Here is a 17,739-nt window from a genome sequence, read left to right as displayed (position 1 = left end):
AAATCGGCCATCTCAAAACTATATCCCCTCCTTCTTAGAATACTTTCTAAACAAAAGATTTGTTATTTTTTTTAAGCAATTATATGTATTTAAAAATTGAAGTCTGCTATATTTACATCGTCATCATCTTCGTCTTCTTCATCTTCATCCTCTTCCTCCTCATCATTCGTCCTGTCTACGATCTTTGTTTTCTCTTCAGTAGATTCCTTCTTCTTTTTCTTCCTTCTTCCAAACTGCAAAATAATATATATGCATATGTATGTACAATGTTAATGAGAAGTGCTTTATTTTATTTTATGTGTTATTCTAAGGTTAAAATTGAATTCTGTATTATCTGATATAATAAAAGGTACAAAGAAAGAGGAGGAAGGGGAGAGAGGGAGAGTGGAGTAAGGAGGGAAAGAGAGGGAAAGGGAGAGAGTGAAGGAGGAAAGGAGAGAGACAGAGAGAGCGAGAAAGTGTGATCTTAGAAAATAAAAAACTAACAATGGAAGTTAAAACTGTTGTATTCTCAAAATGTTTCATTTAGCAAATCAGCAAAGTTCCTATAACTAGCAAATTAAATTTGTTCTTTAATAGTCATATAATTATACGTTTCTACATTACTTATTGGAGTTAAACGACTATGGAAAGGAATAGAAGGAGTAAGTGAAGAGAAGAATCAAATTCAGAGATGGCCTGCAATTTGCATTACACATACGAGTATTTACTCCTCCTCTTGTTCTGCCGTTATTAAACTTAAGTTGTTTCAGGCAGATAATTTAACTTTACACATCCCGAACAAAACCAAGAGAACATATGATTACATAGTGACAAAACTATCTGCAAATTCATGGGAAATGTTCTAAGACCAGAATCAGTATCTCAGATAATTCCTATTATGCTGGACAGTGCAGTAGTTCTTAAGGTTTATTAAATTAAACTGAAACAAGATACTGAAAACATATTTAAATAATACTTAATGAACATAATTATGAAACCAGGTTCACAACCACTTCTTAGTGAATAACCGCAGTAACTATAGCACTTGGGAAGATAGTACCCATACTTGTTCGGGTTAAGATGCAATTTCCACATAATAAAAATTGTAAAAAGTAATGAGCAGATATTTCAAAGTTTCCAAGCTGCAACAGGCACAGCAGTAGCAGCAGCGATGATGGGAGTCTGGGTGGTGGTGGTGGTGGTAGTGTCATGTGGTTGCTGTGATCAAGGTTAGTGTGTACATTACCATATTCAGACTCCATTCTTTGATTGGTGTTAATATTAAAGATGGCTTCGACTTTTGTGATTCCATGTCGCAAATTCACTGCAACATGTGCTGACTTAAGAACGAAAACTGAACCTACACTAGCACTTTAAAAAACCTCATTATGTTACAAGCTTTTTCAATAATCATAAAATTTACTATTATATATATTTTTTTTATTTTAATGGCACTAGGTTGTCTTTCGACATTTCTGATGTTTTCTACTGTCAGTGGCTTATGTGTAACCCACTTCTGAGGTTGGGATGCATGAAAGACGGAGTTATATTGCCCCAATGATTTAATAGGATGACCTTATTAGTATTTATTAGTAACTAAGGTAGGGTCCACAATAAAATATTTGTAAGATTTTGGTCAAAGTGTTTGGATAAATTATAAAGCATAATAGGCCTATCTATCAATGACTAAGTTCATTAACTTTATCCCACAAAATTCATCTGATCACTTTACAAAAATCATTATTTGCCAAATTCTATAATTAAACTATTTTTGTCTTCTTTTGATGCAACAAACTGAAATGGCATAACAATGTCATATCAAATATAACTTTTTTTTTTGTTACTGCAGTAAAATCTCTGTGGATTCCAGTCTTTCCAGCACTCCAAAATTTCTTAGCAATACAACTAAAGAAATAACCTAGAGGTCATGTGATAAAAGATTCATGGTTTACACACCTGAGCTGTAACTTCAACTAGAGAGTAGTTACCTCGTCATACTCGTCATCAGACTCTTGACGTTCGATGTACTCCACAACACCACGATCATTATAACCACCTCCATATCCCGTCCTTTCTTCTACTTCTCCGTACTTGGGGGCGTTGCACATATTGCAAGACTGCCGACGTGCCCAATTTACATTACCACATCTAGAAAAAGAATTATAAAAACTACCGCATTTAACATCCTCTTGTACTTTCTCTTGGAATTTACAATCTATAGATCCTGGCATGATGCATAATAAAGGGTCTTTTCTTTTAGTTATTTTCACTTCTAGGTGTAAGTCAGTATATGACTTTACCAAGTAAAGCATGTATGATATTATGTATCAGTCTCTACGATATAGTAAGGAGATCAATGAAAGTAGATTTTGCTGACTATATGAGTTGTCACAAATGTAACATTACTTACTTGTTACACTGCCAGTCATCAGCACTGAACAAACCACGGCTTTTCTCTGCTGCTGCTTTTCCTATTTCCTGTCCTAGTTTCTTCTTTTTAGGAGAATCACCTTTTTCTAAAAAAAAAAAAAGAAAAAAAAAAAACAGAACCTCAGATTTTGGTTGGATATTTAGCACAAAGACTTACTGCATATAGATGATAACAATAAGAGCATCAAAGTACCTCGAGATATGACGTCTATGGGATCGTTACATCAGACAATAGAAAGAGCTAAATGGAAAAACATCAACACAGAACAAGGTAGAAGAAACTACAAGAAACTAAACAACGAATTAAGAAGAGAAATTGATAAAGCAAAGGAAGATTGGATAAAACAGAAATGTGAAAAAATAGAGGATCTAGAGCGGAAAGGAAGATATGATTTAATGTACTGTCAAGTAAAATGTTTGGACTTCACAAATAAGAAAAGCAAATCCATGTGGTTGATACAGGATGACATTGGAAATGAAATAATAGACAAACAAGGAATACCAAATACATGGACGAAATATGTATCAGAGTTATATGAGACAAGGAATCGTCCAGATGACTTAGTTATAGAAGACGAAGAAGCCATATCAAAAGATGAAAAAGGATTATCTATTTTAAGGGAAGAAGTTGAACTAGGCCTAGCACTTAAGAAAATGAATAATGGGAAAGCAAAAGGAGTTGATGGAATCCCCACTGAATTAGTGAAATGCTTGTGTGAAGACAAAAGGGAAATTCTATCATTATGCAACAAAATATATGAAAAAGTCGAATGGCCTGAAGATTTTACGGAGACAATGTTGCTTCCAATACTTACTTACTTACAAATGGCTTTTAAGGAACCGGAGGTTCATTGCCACCCTCAAATAAACCTGACATCGGTCCCTATCCTCAGCAATAACAATCCAGTCTCTATCATCATATCCCACCTCTTTCAAATCCATTTTTATATTATCCTTCCATCTACGTCTCAGCATCCCCAAAGGTCTTTTTCCCTCTGGCTTCCAACTAACACTCTATATGCATTTCTGGATTCGCCCATATGCGCTACATGCCATGCCCATATCAATCGTCTGGATTTAATATTCCTAATTATGTCAGGTGAAGAATACAATGCATGCAGTTCTGCATTGTGTAACTTTCTCCATTTTCCTGTAACTTCACCCCTCTTAACTCCAAATATTTTCCTAAGCACCTTATTCTCGAACACCCTTAACCTCTGTTCCTCTCAAAGTGAAAGTCCAAGTTTCAAAGCCAAACTGGTAATATAACTGTTTTATAAATTCTAACTTTCAGTTTATTTGAGAGCAGACTGGATGACAAAAGCTTCTCAACTGAATAATAACAGGCATTTTCCATATTTATACTCCAGATCAGCTTACTTAGTACCCTAAGGGTGAAACCTAACCATTTTTCCCCCATTACTACATATGCTAGTAGATTACGGTGATTTTCTAGTTTGAAGGTTGACCCTTACTGGTGCTCTGAATGCAGTGTTCCTTTGGGACATAGTCTTCGAATTCTTAGAAGATGCTTCCCTCGCTATTCAGAGAAACCTCATCACAGAGCACCTGCTCACTACAGTCTAGCAACTAGGACGCAACTGGACACAATGTTTCCCCACAGATTGATCGGCAGAGGCAGACCAGTGCACTGGCTAGCAAGATCTCTGAATTTAAATCTGTTCAATTTCTTCCTGTGAGGATAACTGAAAGAGTTTGTGTACCGAGAACTTGTTGATAGTCCTGACACAATCATCACAAGATTTTAAGGGGCCATAGCAATGGTGAGTAAGGAACAACTACATTCTGTTCAGAAAGTTGTCGTCCATCACGCAGCAGCCTGCATCCAGATGGAGGGAGGCAGTTATAAAGCCTGCACAGCATAACTCGTGGTAATCATACTTGACCCATTTCACTACCGACAACTTTTCGCAAAATCTGAGTAAAGTAGAACCCCTATTATCCATGGTAATGAAGGGGGTGAACTGAACGGTTAATCGAAAAAATCGGATAATCTGTACCATAAAAGATTTTCGTAAATTTAGTTAATAATGCTTACTCTTTCGTAATTTCTTCTATGGCTTTGTATTGAATACGCTGGGTAGTGGATCAGAAGTTCACTGATATAAGTGTGATTGTTAACAACGAAATTTTAAGGGACAAGGAAATTTCTTGTAATGGCTATCTGTGGAAAGATAGAAATATGGAGGTCTCGTATTGTAGATTTACATTACTTCATATATGTCATCCTTGATTTTTTATTAAATTGCACACGGTTGTGACTCCAGTCTCGTATTCTGAGATGAGCCACAGTTTCTTGTTCCCCAAAACCACATAGTTATTTGCACTTTTTTTTTATACTTAGCACAACCTGGGCTCACTAATCAATGACACTAATGATATTAGCGAAGAAATTGATAGAAGAATTCAAAGTGCTAATAAAGCATATTTTGGATTATTGAGGCACTTTAAGTCAAGACTCCTTACAAGGGAAACAACATGCAATATTTATAATGTTCTGGTAAAACCTGTATTAACATATGGCAGTGAAACGTGGACCCTTTCAAAGACTAATATGTCAAGATTGAGATCCTTTGAAACAAAAATTTTAAGGAAGATATATGGCCCAATATGTGATAATGGAGAATGGCGAATAAGATACAACTTTGAACTTTACCAACTATATAAGCCCCCTGATGTGGTTACAGTTATTAAAATATCAAGATTATGATGGGCAGGACATGTGCAAAGGATGGCAGATCATGAGACACCCAAGAAAGTTATGGGGAATAAATTTGAAGGAAAAAGGAGTGTAGGATGACCAAGACTGCGATGGATAGATGGAGTGTTGGAGGATTTAAAGAAAGTGGGAATTAAAGGATGGTGGTTGGTTGCCAGGGACAGAGATGCATGGAAGAGAGTTCTAAGGGAGGCCGAGGCTCAAATTGGGCTGTAGCGTCGATGATGATGATGATGATGATGATGATATTTAGCACAACACAATTTCTTTTGATACTCGTGGAAGACATTTTATATAGAAGTTATACAGTACGACAACTCGAACAGTAGACCTACTGTGTAAGGGTAAAGTCTTGTAATAGCTCTCTCTAGAACAAAATAACTTGCTAATATAATGTACAGTAGCATACTCCATATATTTCTGTAGGAAAAAAAGGGCGAGAAAGACAGTCAGATAATCCACCAATCGGTTAATAGGGTGATGGATAACCGGGGTTCTACTGTATATGTTGGTTGTACCTATCACTCCCTACCTCCAATTTACTTCCTATAATATTCCTTTTCACATTCCATCATTTTTGCTCAGTCAATTCCAACCACCCTGGCACGAAAATTTTTGGGGGATTTACCGACAACTGAATTTCATTTATCACTTCATTTTATGTAAGGAGCAATACTGAAGAGAAAATCATTGGAGCTAATTTTGACAATAGCCAATGTGTTTTTTATTCCAAGTAAAGACCCACTTATGACTTATTACATAACAATAGTAATTAAACTCCACGTTGAATTAACTCAAGAGATACTGAATTAGAAGAAAATCAGTAGAATAGTTTAGGAGAAATCGCTGTACAGGGAATGCTACAAGCCATCTTTTAGGTGTCAATGATTTTTAAAATGTATATTTCCTTGAAAAACTCGAAATCAATTTCTTTACTGAGGAAGTAAAAAAAAAAATAGGAAATAAAGATTCGAACCGAGGTCCTCGAGCATACTAGTTTACATCATTATCCATTCAGCCATCTCACCTCCTGGAAAAGAGGTACAACTAACTGACAGCTAACCAAGGAACATGATGATGCAGTTTAAGGTTATAACCTAGACATTTTTGAGTCTACTCTTCAAACTCTACAACTCCGTACAGGTTTCATTAAGATATCGGACTCCTGTTATCTCTGCTTGTCAGTTACACTTTATTTAACTCACCTTTATCACACCTGTTGCAGGTATCTCTGCGTGCAAAGTTGACATTGCCACACCTGTAAACATAAAAAAAGCAACTGACCTTTACCAAATACTACAGATTAAAATACTGTGTATTTTACATATTTAAAATAATATACTGCTCAAATGCTATCCACACTCCAAGTAAATTTGTCATTAGTAATGGCAGTAAGCTCTCATCAGAATAAGAGTCAAGTATGACTATTTCACAAAAAATCGACAAGATAGTACAACCACAGTCTAATATATACAGTTGTGAAGCTTGGAATGATTTTTTGCATTTCTCGCGATAGTTGCTAGCCGCTTGGGGCGCTGTGAGTACTAGGAACAATACACTGTGCCACTGCCATCGTGATCTAATACAGGCCGTAAGACAGACCATGTGACTCCCTTAACACGATCACAAAAGGCGGCTTTTCAACCATATAAATTAGTTGAAACGCATAAAGAGTAACATATATTTGTTTCAAATGTAGTGTAATTGCATTAATAAAATTTAAAACAATGATTATGAGACATTTCAGACATAATTCACTTGCGAGTTAAGGTGTAACATTATTTTTGGTGTGAAAATTACGTTGTTCGTATGTGTAATACCTGCCTTTATTTCGATTAAATATTGCGAAATTCTTGTACATTCATTTATGCACAATTCAATAATTTTCAGTTGCACTGCACGGATATTTAGATATGCTGAAATTATAGGTTATGTTTACTGTACCAGTTGCCCCTTTCTGTCTAATTTTAGTGGTCTCCAATGCCCTGCCATTACATATGTACCAGTATATTATGTCGTATGAAAATTATAGGTTATGTTTACAATATTTAACTTATATTCCTATATTCGCAAGTATACACTATAATTAAACATAATGTTATGTATGATAGCCCTCACATTCAATTTGTCTGTATTTTAATACTACAATTGAGACTGAATTGCTACATTTACCTACAACCTAAGAGACGAACACACTAATTTCATAGGAGTGGTATAGTAAATTTTCTGTCTACAATTAAGGAAGGTAAACATGCTAAATTAAAATCACAATGTAAATTCTTTTTTATTAAACCTCAAAATAGCTTCAATTCTTAACTTAAAATGTTGATGCGAACAGATTATGTTAACATGTAAAATTCTCTTCACATTAAAATAACACAGTTTTATAATTATTTCTGCAACATATTGTGCAGCAAGAAGTACACGAAACTTATGGACACATTACACTAAATAAAACTTAGCAATGATACGCAATAAAGTTATAATATAATATTTCATTGAGCACCATATACTGAAATAGAAAACTCGAACATACATTACGGCGGTCCAGATCGAAAAGGCATTGACTGTGCCGTATTTCGCATTGTTATGAAAAGTTGTGTAAACTGTGAAATGTTTGTTATCGGTTGTAATAACTGTAAATGGCTAAAATACAATAATTTGAATAATAATATGGGACAAGGAGATGTTTGTTGTATTATAAATTCTAAGAAAAAGAGGTCAGAGTTATACTTCTTCCGAAAGATCCAGGAAGGTGAGTTTATAAAATAATATATGAACCTTATGCATTTCGTATTTCAATAGTGGAAGGAAGGTGTTAATTTTTTCAAAAGAACACGATATCGAAAGTACAATACATTTTATCGCCTGCTAGGGAAAGAGTCTGTGATGAGGTGATAGTAGCGATCCTGGTAGCTAGCAACTATCTATGGATACATATTTCAACTGTCTATGTATGCATATTTAATAAGTATTGAGCTTCGTGACTGTATATACTAGCCTGTGGCACAACAGTGCAATTCAGTTATAGTGCCAGGGCAGATCTCTGAGCTCGATTTCTGCACTTCCTGACACACAAACTCTCTGAGCTCACCTCCCAACAGTGTTCCTATCAACTACACGACTACAATACACTGCACATAAACATTTTCGTTTTTACGAAACCAAAAATTCAATTACTGCTCGCTGCTGTAAAGCAAGTCTGCAATATACACCAATTTAACAGTTCACTACAGCTCCACCATCTATTGGAATGACTTGCAAATTGGTACATGTGTGGGAGAAACATCAGATTTCAAGCCCTCGAAAGTCTACTTTTCTATCCACCCACCCAGGAGAAAAACAGACAACACACAAATCAATCTCATAATTTATTGTATTATACACTCCTAAAAAACCCCAGGATATCAAACTGCACTTTGATTAGGAGACTTCAGATTTTCCTCCTTCCCTTAGCAGGGTATCACGGTGAAATACACTTTCCCTTTTTTTTCGAATCACAGAACCTCCCCCCTAAAAAAAAAACTCTATCAGTTGTATCCCAGAACAAAATATTACTGCTTTCTAGTGACTGAGGATGAAACCAAGGAAATGAGTGGTTTGTTCATATTTTAATGTACCCTATGTTTTTTACCTCGTTGTGAAGGCCAGTTGCATCAATAACCGTTAAAGTCTAATTAACTGTTAAAATGAATTTAACAGAAGATTTAACAAAGATATAGTTTCATCACCCTCTATTAAAGTTAAAACTGTTTAATTCTCCCGTTAAATTAAGTACCCATTATTCACCACTTTATTTTTAGCAGCTAGGGAACATATTTTGCAAACATATCATTATACACTGCTTGTTTAAATGGTTGACGTCACGATTCCATCCTGTACTTCTTTAGGAAGTTTCGGTATATTTTTCATGCCATCTAGCAATAGTTCTTGATGTAGTTTCTCATGGATCTATTAATGAACCTGTGACATTAATGTTATGAATATTGAAAGAAAGGGCTTATTTGAAGTGTACATTAAATCCTTATTCTTTTTTATTCACATCAAAATGGTTGAGAAGTAATTTCCTCAAAACAAATCAGTGGTGGCATTCCTTGTGGTTTGAAAGAATTCAAGAATTCAGTTGGATAAAACACAGTCTGCTTACTACAGAACCTTTATTATCCGTGGTAATGAAGGGGGTGGGCTGAATGGTTAATCGAAAAAATCGGATAATCCATACCATAAAAATTGTTCGTAAATTTAGTGAATAATACTTACACTTTGATTATTTCCTCTATGGCCTTGTATTTAACACACTACACAGTGGATCACAAGTTCACTCAAACATTCTCTAGAAAAAATAACGTGCTAATACAATGTACTTTATATATTTCTGCAGAAAAAAGTGAGAGAAAGACAGATGGATAATCCACCAATCGGTTAATAGGGTGACAGATAATTGGGGTTCTGTATTTGTAACTGTATCGAGAAACTCATAACAATATGGTCCTGGGTTGTGTAATAGCTACTCATTGAATGGATTTTCTAGATTTTGCCTTTCTTAAAGTATCAGCAATGTTATTTAGTTTTTTTGTGTTATTTATTTTCACGGCCCCATGAAAGTCGATGTTAAATATAACAATTGACTATAGAAGAAGCTATTTTAATGAAATTAAAAACCCATGTTTCATTGAATTCATTATTCTTTATAATTTTAATGTCCATTTGTCCAATTTTAATGTAGCCTATGTGTTTTTCTCCTGGTTGTGAAGGCTAGATATGCAAAATTTGGCAAACATCAGTCAAAGCATGTAGATTTATATAGAAAACATACACACATACTTTCACTTTTATATACCAGTCTTAGATTTTCGAAAACTGCTAAAATGGCGAAATTCTTAATGAACTCTGTACAAAAAAAAAAAAAAAAAAAAAAAAAAAGTCATAACTCTGGAACCAGACACACTACAGGCCTCGGCTACAGCTCTTTTTATGGGCTTTAATTTGATATATCACACAACTCAATTCGGCATAAAATATTTTTTTTTATCTTTTTCCAAAATTTGTTTTTTTTTTTTTAATTCACAACATCATTTCTATTTATTTTTTAAAATATGTTATTGATCTCATACATGTTGACTGTAAGTGCACAAAGTTTGAACATGGAGAAATGACGAGGTTTTAAGTTAGATTTTTTAATGAAGGATCTTTCTAGGTGTAGTAAGAATAGACATGTCGGAATTCAGCTGCCTCTTTAGTCCTGCCTAGTGACTCATTATCATGGGCGTAGGGCCATGGATGTGGTGGAAGCATTGCTTTCCCTTCAATTTTTAGAGGAAAGTTTTTTTTTTTTATTTCTATACAGATAAGGTAATTATTATTCATTTGTTCCTATATTTTGTTATCCTCGCATTTTGAGTCAGGATGATTTGAACACATGAGTGATGTGAGATGTTTCTAGCTTCCAAATATACCTGCTTGTCACAATGGGTTGCTGGGGAAAAAAGAGAGAAACAGAAGCATAAAGATAGGTGCTCACCGAAAAAAAAAAATCATTTGTTGCATTCGGATTTTTATTATAGTATCGCTCATTTGTCCGCATTTCCGAATTGATCATCAAATAGTGTTTTAATTTACTGCTAGAGCGCATTATTTCATTGCAGTGTTCTGAGCTGAATCTGGAAATAAAATGAATAGGTCTGTAACTTAAATAAATTATGAAGGACATGCCTGGTTAATTTAGCATTTTCCCAATCTCATCCCATACATTCTTTCTCCATATTATACTGGTATAATTATAATTTTATAAATTATAAAGCTCTTCATACTGTTGTACTTAATAAAATAAGCTTCTCATCATCCATTTCATTATACCTTCAATATTACTGTGATTGGAGGCCTTGCAATCGATAGGCTATATTTGCCATGACATAACATTATTTCGATCTTGGACCATACAGTCCGTTTAGAATTCTCTGGCCAGAATTCTGGACAGAATCCTGTCATGCGGACAGAGGCGATATGGTCCAAGTGTGTGATGCTCCATTTAAAATAATGAAAAAAAAAAAAAATAAATAAATAAATAAAAATCCGAACGCAGCAAACGAATTTTTTCCAGTGAGTGCCTACATTTATGCTTTTTATTTCTAAGGATATGTAACCAGTCATTTGCTTCCAGGTTGTTTTTAACGTTTCTTTGCTGTACTGACAACTGGATGTGCTATTTTTCGCAGCGCAATACTGTGTAGCATTTCAAAATTTAAGTCACTATGATGTTATTAGTAGTTACATATACTGTACGCTAAAATTACAACTATAAACTACAACATTACTAGTAAATGAAGATGATGATGATGATGATGATGATAATAATAATATTATTAATAGGCTTAATACATAATCACTAAATATGAATAAGTGGTTTTAGTGAATCTGTCTGCCCATAGCGCCAAAGTTATTTAAACGATTTTACTCATTGTTATGAGTAGACCTGGATATTTAAATTCTAAAAAAATCACATTTAGGCACGTAAAATATGTTTTAAAATATTAAAATAGGCACATCAGAAGAGTACAGTAATGTTAGAATTAAGATATTGAAAACTTATGTATCTAAATAGCCTGTAATTATCCAAATTTGATTTTATTATACTAGGTACTTTAGAAGGGGACAATAGTGTTAAAATTAAAATACAGAATTTAATTATATAAATTTGATTTTACATATTTTAAGTATCTTGGCGGAGAACAACAATCTTTGAATTAAAAGGGAAGGCAAGGAATTCTGCTTGAAATGTGGCTGCTCAAGCCACTAGTAATATCTTGACTGTAATATAATTAGACATACGATGAAATCTAAAATTAATTTATTTTTCCAATAATGATACGCTGTGGGTTGCATCCCGTTGCCACTAAGGAACAACGATATGTTGCAGGTTACATTCAACTAAGTAGCAAGAGGCGGATGGAGTATTATAGAAATGGCAACAAACATTTTTCCTGAATAGATGTCCACTTAAACGTTCCATGTTAATACAGAAACTAAAATTACTGTATATTCCTAAATTTAATTTAAATATCAATAAGATACACAGTCAACTCTGGATATAGTGAACATTCGGCTACAGTGAACCTAAATCATTGGTCCCGACCCGCATACATTAAAAAGTACATTAATATTTCCGTTTATAATGAACCTTGTATCCTGACAAATTCTTATTTGAAGTCAGACCTTTTTGTATAAAATTTAAATGAATGTGTTGAAAGCAACATTCTAAGTTTCTTACTCCTTTAGTCAAAGGATAGGATTAGTGATTCGCAGATAATGAGCTGTACTCTAAATCTAGGCAACGTGTGACGACCTTGCCTCACTCCACTGTCGAAAGATTGACATTTTGTTCTCAGGCACTCTACTCTACTGTTATTTCTATTCCTCCGTCGTCAAAGGGTTGCCTTTTGTTCTCAGAAACATTTCCGTTGTGACGGATAGCATAGAAACAACGGAAAATGAAATTGCCTTCTTTTATTAAAAGGAGACAGACATTATGTCCAGAGCATAAATGAAGGTAAGATTCCGATGGCTTTCAAACTCCATCAACCCCCTCCCAGTTTCCATTAAGTGACCTGGGAAATTCCAAGCCTGAGTACGCAGTCACACCATAACAGCGTTTGTCATGTCTACCTGCTCCAGTGTTCCAACAGTGAATGTACTGTATAAAAATGTCGAAGCGTAAAGTGTTTTCTTTGGAAGATAAAGCGAATATCATAAGTTGCATTTAATGTGGTCTTTCGCAAGTGGACGTGGGTTGACAGCATAGTTTAAGTAAATCAACTGTGAGTAACAGTATACAGTGTAATTCATTCACCAAAAATGAAATATTTTATTTCCTTGTTCACAATTTCATTCATTTCTGTCATTTAAGGTTAGGGGAGAGACACTTCGGATATAGTGAATGAAATATGCAAGTTCGCAGAGGTTCACTATGTCTGGAGTTGACTGTATGTTGAAATATTAAGAACGTGTATCATAAAAATAATAAAAATATTACAACTGTATTGGTATTATATTGCATTTAGGTAACCTAGTAAGGAACCAATATTTGTAACTTTTAGATTATCAGGAATTTCATTTATAATGTTTCGATGGATATTGTAAAGGATAGGCTTTTATTACACAATAATTGAAAATTGAAGTACCAGTATGTAACTTTTAAACAAGCCATTTAAAAATAAGACACTGCATTATAAGCAATAAAGTAAAACTGTTAGCAGAATATTACTTTTACTAATTCAAACATCTATGATTCTTAATTGAAGGGCTCAGCGCCAAAGGTGACTACAGTCTATACAAAACTAGAAAGGTATTGACAGTTCAGCAGCTTCTAAGCGTCACCATGGCAACTGGTCAAATCTAGCCAATCAGAGACCATGACAACAGGCCGACGTTGCCGACTATTTCGCAGCGAGCACGTGCTTTGTTCGGAAGTGTTGAATCTTTGTTACTGTGTTACAGCAAGTATTGCTGTTCTGTCGTGGCTATTATTTTCGTAGATATTTTCTTGTTGATGAAGGTAGAATTAGTTTGAGTTTAGTTTTAAATATAATTTAGTTGTGAGTGTATTTGTAACGCGATTTATAGTGTCCATATGTTTCACTTATACAATGTCGCAAGGCATCATTCCTGCAGTTAGCGGCAAAAACGAACCATGGGCTCAAAGGGAGAAAGGAGCGCTACAAGGGACAGCAAGAGGTCTAGAAGTAACGGAGAAGGTGCTCCTCTACAAGTCAGGCGAGAGAAATGATTTGTAATGTGTGGGACTATTTCAAGAAAGAAAGTAAAATGGCCGGCCTCTTATTCCTCTACAACAGGTGGTAAATAGTACACACCATCGTTAAAATAGGAAAGGAAAAATTTAAATTGAATGAGCAAGAGAATGGACCTTCCCGACTTGAAACCCCGGGAAAGAAAAGGATAATGGAAAAATGGGTGACAAATTTAGATTCCTTTCAGGAAAATGCAATCCGGCGGCAGGAGGTATTACTGACGGGAGGGGCATCCTACGTTAAGAAAGCTGCTTCGAGATGCGGATCTTTTTCACGGCAATGTTTCTTCCATGCACACTGTCTTAAAGAATTTAGGTTTCAAGTGTAAAAAAATCAATGGTCGTAAGGTATTACCGTATGATACAAATTTATGAGTTAACGATTTTGTGTCAGCTGCTTAGTTCCGATACGGGGGACAGGCGGCTCAAAGAACCGCACTGCACTACCGAACAACTTCACAACTTGCTCCCTTTCCACGTGTGCGAGAGAGAACTGTCAATACCTTTCTAGTTTTGTATAGACTGTAACCTACATTTATCTAGATTTGCACAAATGAAAGTTAAAGTGGAGAAAGATCTAAAAAAAAAAAAAAAATGGAGACTGATTGAATATATTTTTATTGTAATACAAACAAAATACTTAGTATTATTATTAAGAATATGAGAGTTAGTAATGCCAAAATGGAATGTTATTGTTCTTAGGAAAAATTCTTTTGTAATGTTTGGCCTTCTTTGGCCCTCAAGAAAAATTAGCACACTATTAGCACCTAATGTGCAATGTGGTTTAGTCATCTCTTCTCCAACTAAGCAAAATAAATAAATAGTGAAATTTCATGGGCTACGAAAGCAAAGCGCAAATTGGTTTTAGTTGAACAAAATTGAAGCTCAACATTTATATGATTGTCATGTCAGCTACTCATTTTCCTGTTCTGCACCAACTGTTAACAAGCCATAATCTATAGCATTTCCATCCCCATTCAAAGTCTGGTAGAAGGATAAGTACACTGGATGAATGTAATGAAGCTAGCTCATTAGATCATTAAATTTTTCCAAAGTCAGGTAAATCTAGTTTGGTAAATCTAGATTTCTGAATGCCCTTACCCTTCCTCGGTGATTTTTAGTCTAATCGACAACCATGAAAGAGGCTTTCTCAGAATAACTGTGTTTCATTTTCAGTTTTCACCCTGTATGCAATATTAAATTTTTCAGAAAGTATGCAAATAGGTAGAACTATTCATATATTTAAAGTTACTTCTAATATTATTTAACCCTATTCCCTACCGCAGATGGACGAACCAGTTTGTGTAGTTGCAGAATGGTGAAGTCACTGAAAATGCAATCAGAAAGAAAAAGAAGATTATTTCCCTGCATACAAAAGTCGAGTCGGCCTGGGTGGCACAGTTGGTATAGCGCTGGCCTTGTGTGCCCGAGGTTGAGGGTTCGATCCTGGCCCAGGTCGATGGCATTTAAGTGTGCTTAAATGTGACAGGCTCATGTCAGTAGATTTACTGGCATGTAAAATAACTCCTGCAGAACAAAATTCTGGCACATTGGCGACGCTGATATAACCTTGGCAGTTGCGAGCGTCATTAAATAAAACATAACATTTTACAAAAGTCGACATTTAAAAGTGGCACATATCTGTGTCAAAAATAATTTACTACCCTACTCAAAATCATAGGCTTACTAAGAAGATACTATTGTCCTATGGGGAAATGACTGGAGACTTGTTATCACAGCTACAGTAGCTTCAGACTGTCTTGAAGACGAGTATATAGGCCATAAGTTATTATTATTAAAAGACTGGGAACAAACTCCTCCCTTCTTATTCAAAATGTCAAATATTTTCCTTTTACAATTGAAAGGAAATTTCTCTCAACAATAATGGACTCTCCGGTCTTTCATTTCAGGTTTATACAATGTCAAGGGTAAAAGAAAAGAAAATAATTACAAAATACTGGAAGTAGTTAAAAATAGTAAAAAATAATATTTTAGAGAGTAATGTACGACTTATGGTACGTCTCCTAAATCCTAAAACAATATTTGCTCCGCAAATGTATAAACATCAGTGTTACATTGTGAATTATTTCAGTGAAAGTCTTGGCTCTCATACCTTAAATTGCACAAATTTTCAAAATATGTAGTGTCAATATTTGGGTCGTCAACATATAAATTATATGCGAAAGTATGTTTTCCTACATGAATTTTGTGAAGAATAGTTTCAGATCCAGAATAACTAATGAACACTTGCGGAACTGCTTAACCATTGCTGGAACTTCGTATATTCCTGACTTAGAAAAGATTTCATAAAGCAAGACATGTCACTTCTCTCACTGATGAAGTTGGGTAGGTGAATTTTATATTTTAAACGTGCATATTGCCATCGAATTTAAAATGTCACTGACCTAAAAATATTTTGTTTCTGTGTGGTGTGTGTGTGTGTGTGTGTGTGTGTGTATGTGTGTGCACACATTTCATTGGTTAAAATCCAAAAAATTATGAAAGTAAAATGCTAATTCACGCCATAGCTTACTTACTTTTTTCTATAATTATTCTACATCTAAGTATTATAGCCTATATATATATATATATATATATATATATATATATATATATATATATATATCCTTCTTTATATGATGTAACCAATCAGCTTATTTAAGACCAGCACCTTCTTACTCAACGAAATGTTTGGACCCCTAAGGCCCTTTTAATTGTGATATCATCATCAATCTGGACCTTAAGGGAAAAAAAAATTAAAGATCTCTGATCTGAAATTACACATCGAAATTAAACAGTGGTGAACGAACTGTTTTCATTGCGATATTTATTTATTTACTCTGACAGGATTAAGGCCATAAGGCCTTCTCTTCCATCCTACCAGATAGCACATATAAATATATAAAAAAAAAATACAAACAATGATGAAAATAATATATATTAAATTAAAGCCCTATAGAGGGTCAACAGAGTCAAAGGTACACTATAGAGCTCTCATCGAGCTAATACAAGAAAAAAGAAAGAAAAACAGAGATAGCAATGATGAGAGTGATAACTGATAATAATAATAATAATAATAATAATAATAATAATAAATACATTACATATTAATTGTCAATTTTACAACAGCACAGTTACAATATTTACTATATGTCAAGGGTTAAGCCGAAGTTGCGCAACCTGACAGATGTTCAACAAGCAATTCCATGAACTAGAATGTGATTTTTAAATTTAAATTTGAATTTTGATATTGTCCGACAGTCTCTGACATGGTCAGGGAGAGAATTCCAGAGGCATGAAATCGATATGCTGAAAGATGATGAGTAGAAGGATGTTCTCTGCAGAGGAATAGAGAGAAGGTACATGTTCTGGGTACGAGGTACTGAAAGGTAAACAAAACGAGATGCTAGGTAAGAGGGTGTGGAGGTGTGGATGATTTTAAATAGTAATAAGAGGGAGTTGAAGAATCTTCTTTCTTTAAGTGGATTCCAAGACAACAATTCTAGTGATGGTGTTACGTGATCGAATTTTCTAATGTTACAAACGAAACGAAAGCAGATATTGTGAACACACTGTAGTCTGTGGGCAAGATCAGTATTTAGATTCGTGAATACAGAATCGCAATAATCGAAGTGGGGCATCACTAAAGTTTGGATCAGGTTCTTTTTAAGGCTGAGAGGTAAAACGTTGGTTAAGTGTCTGAAAGAATGAATTATGGAAAAAGTTTTCTTACATATGTAGGTCACCTGACTTTGAAAATTTAAATTTGAATCTAAATAGGCTA

General features: G+C 34.5%; 1 protein-coding gene across 1 annotated transcript in view; it reads right to left on the bottom strand.

Moving 5' to 3' along the window:
* Window positions 1–17,739, bottom strand: part of LOC138710421 (zinc finger Ran-binding domain-containing protein 2) — a 43,822-nt gene that overhangs the window by 21,082 nt on the left and 5,001 nt on the right. Inside the window, exons 2-5 of the mRNA XM_069841307.1 lie at window positions 6,358–6,410; window positions 2,393–2,498; window positions 1,971–2,130; window positions 117–233 (exon numbers count right to left, since the gene is read on the bottom strand). Coding sequence (XP_069697408.1) covers window positions 117–233; window positions 1,971–2,130; window positions 2,393–2,498; window positions 6,358–6,410 — 436 coding nt within the window. The remainder of the gene's footprint in view (window positions 1–116; window positions 234–1,970; window positions 2,131–2,392; window positions 2,499–6,357; window positions 6,411–17,739) is intronic.

Source organism: Periplaneta americana, chromosome 12 (genome assembly GCF_040183065.1).
Source record: "Periplaneta americana isolate PAMFEO1 chromosome 12, P.americana_PAMFEO1_priV1, whole genome shotgun sequence".
NCBI classification, from domain to species: Eukaryota; Metazoa; Arthropoda; class Insecta; order Blattodea; family Blattidae; genus Periplaneta; species Periplaneta americana.
This window is presented reverse-complemented; position numbering and strand designations above follow the sequence as displayed.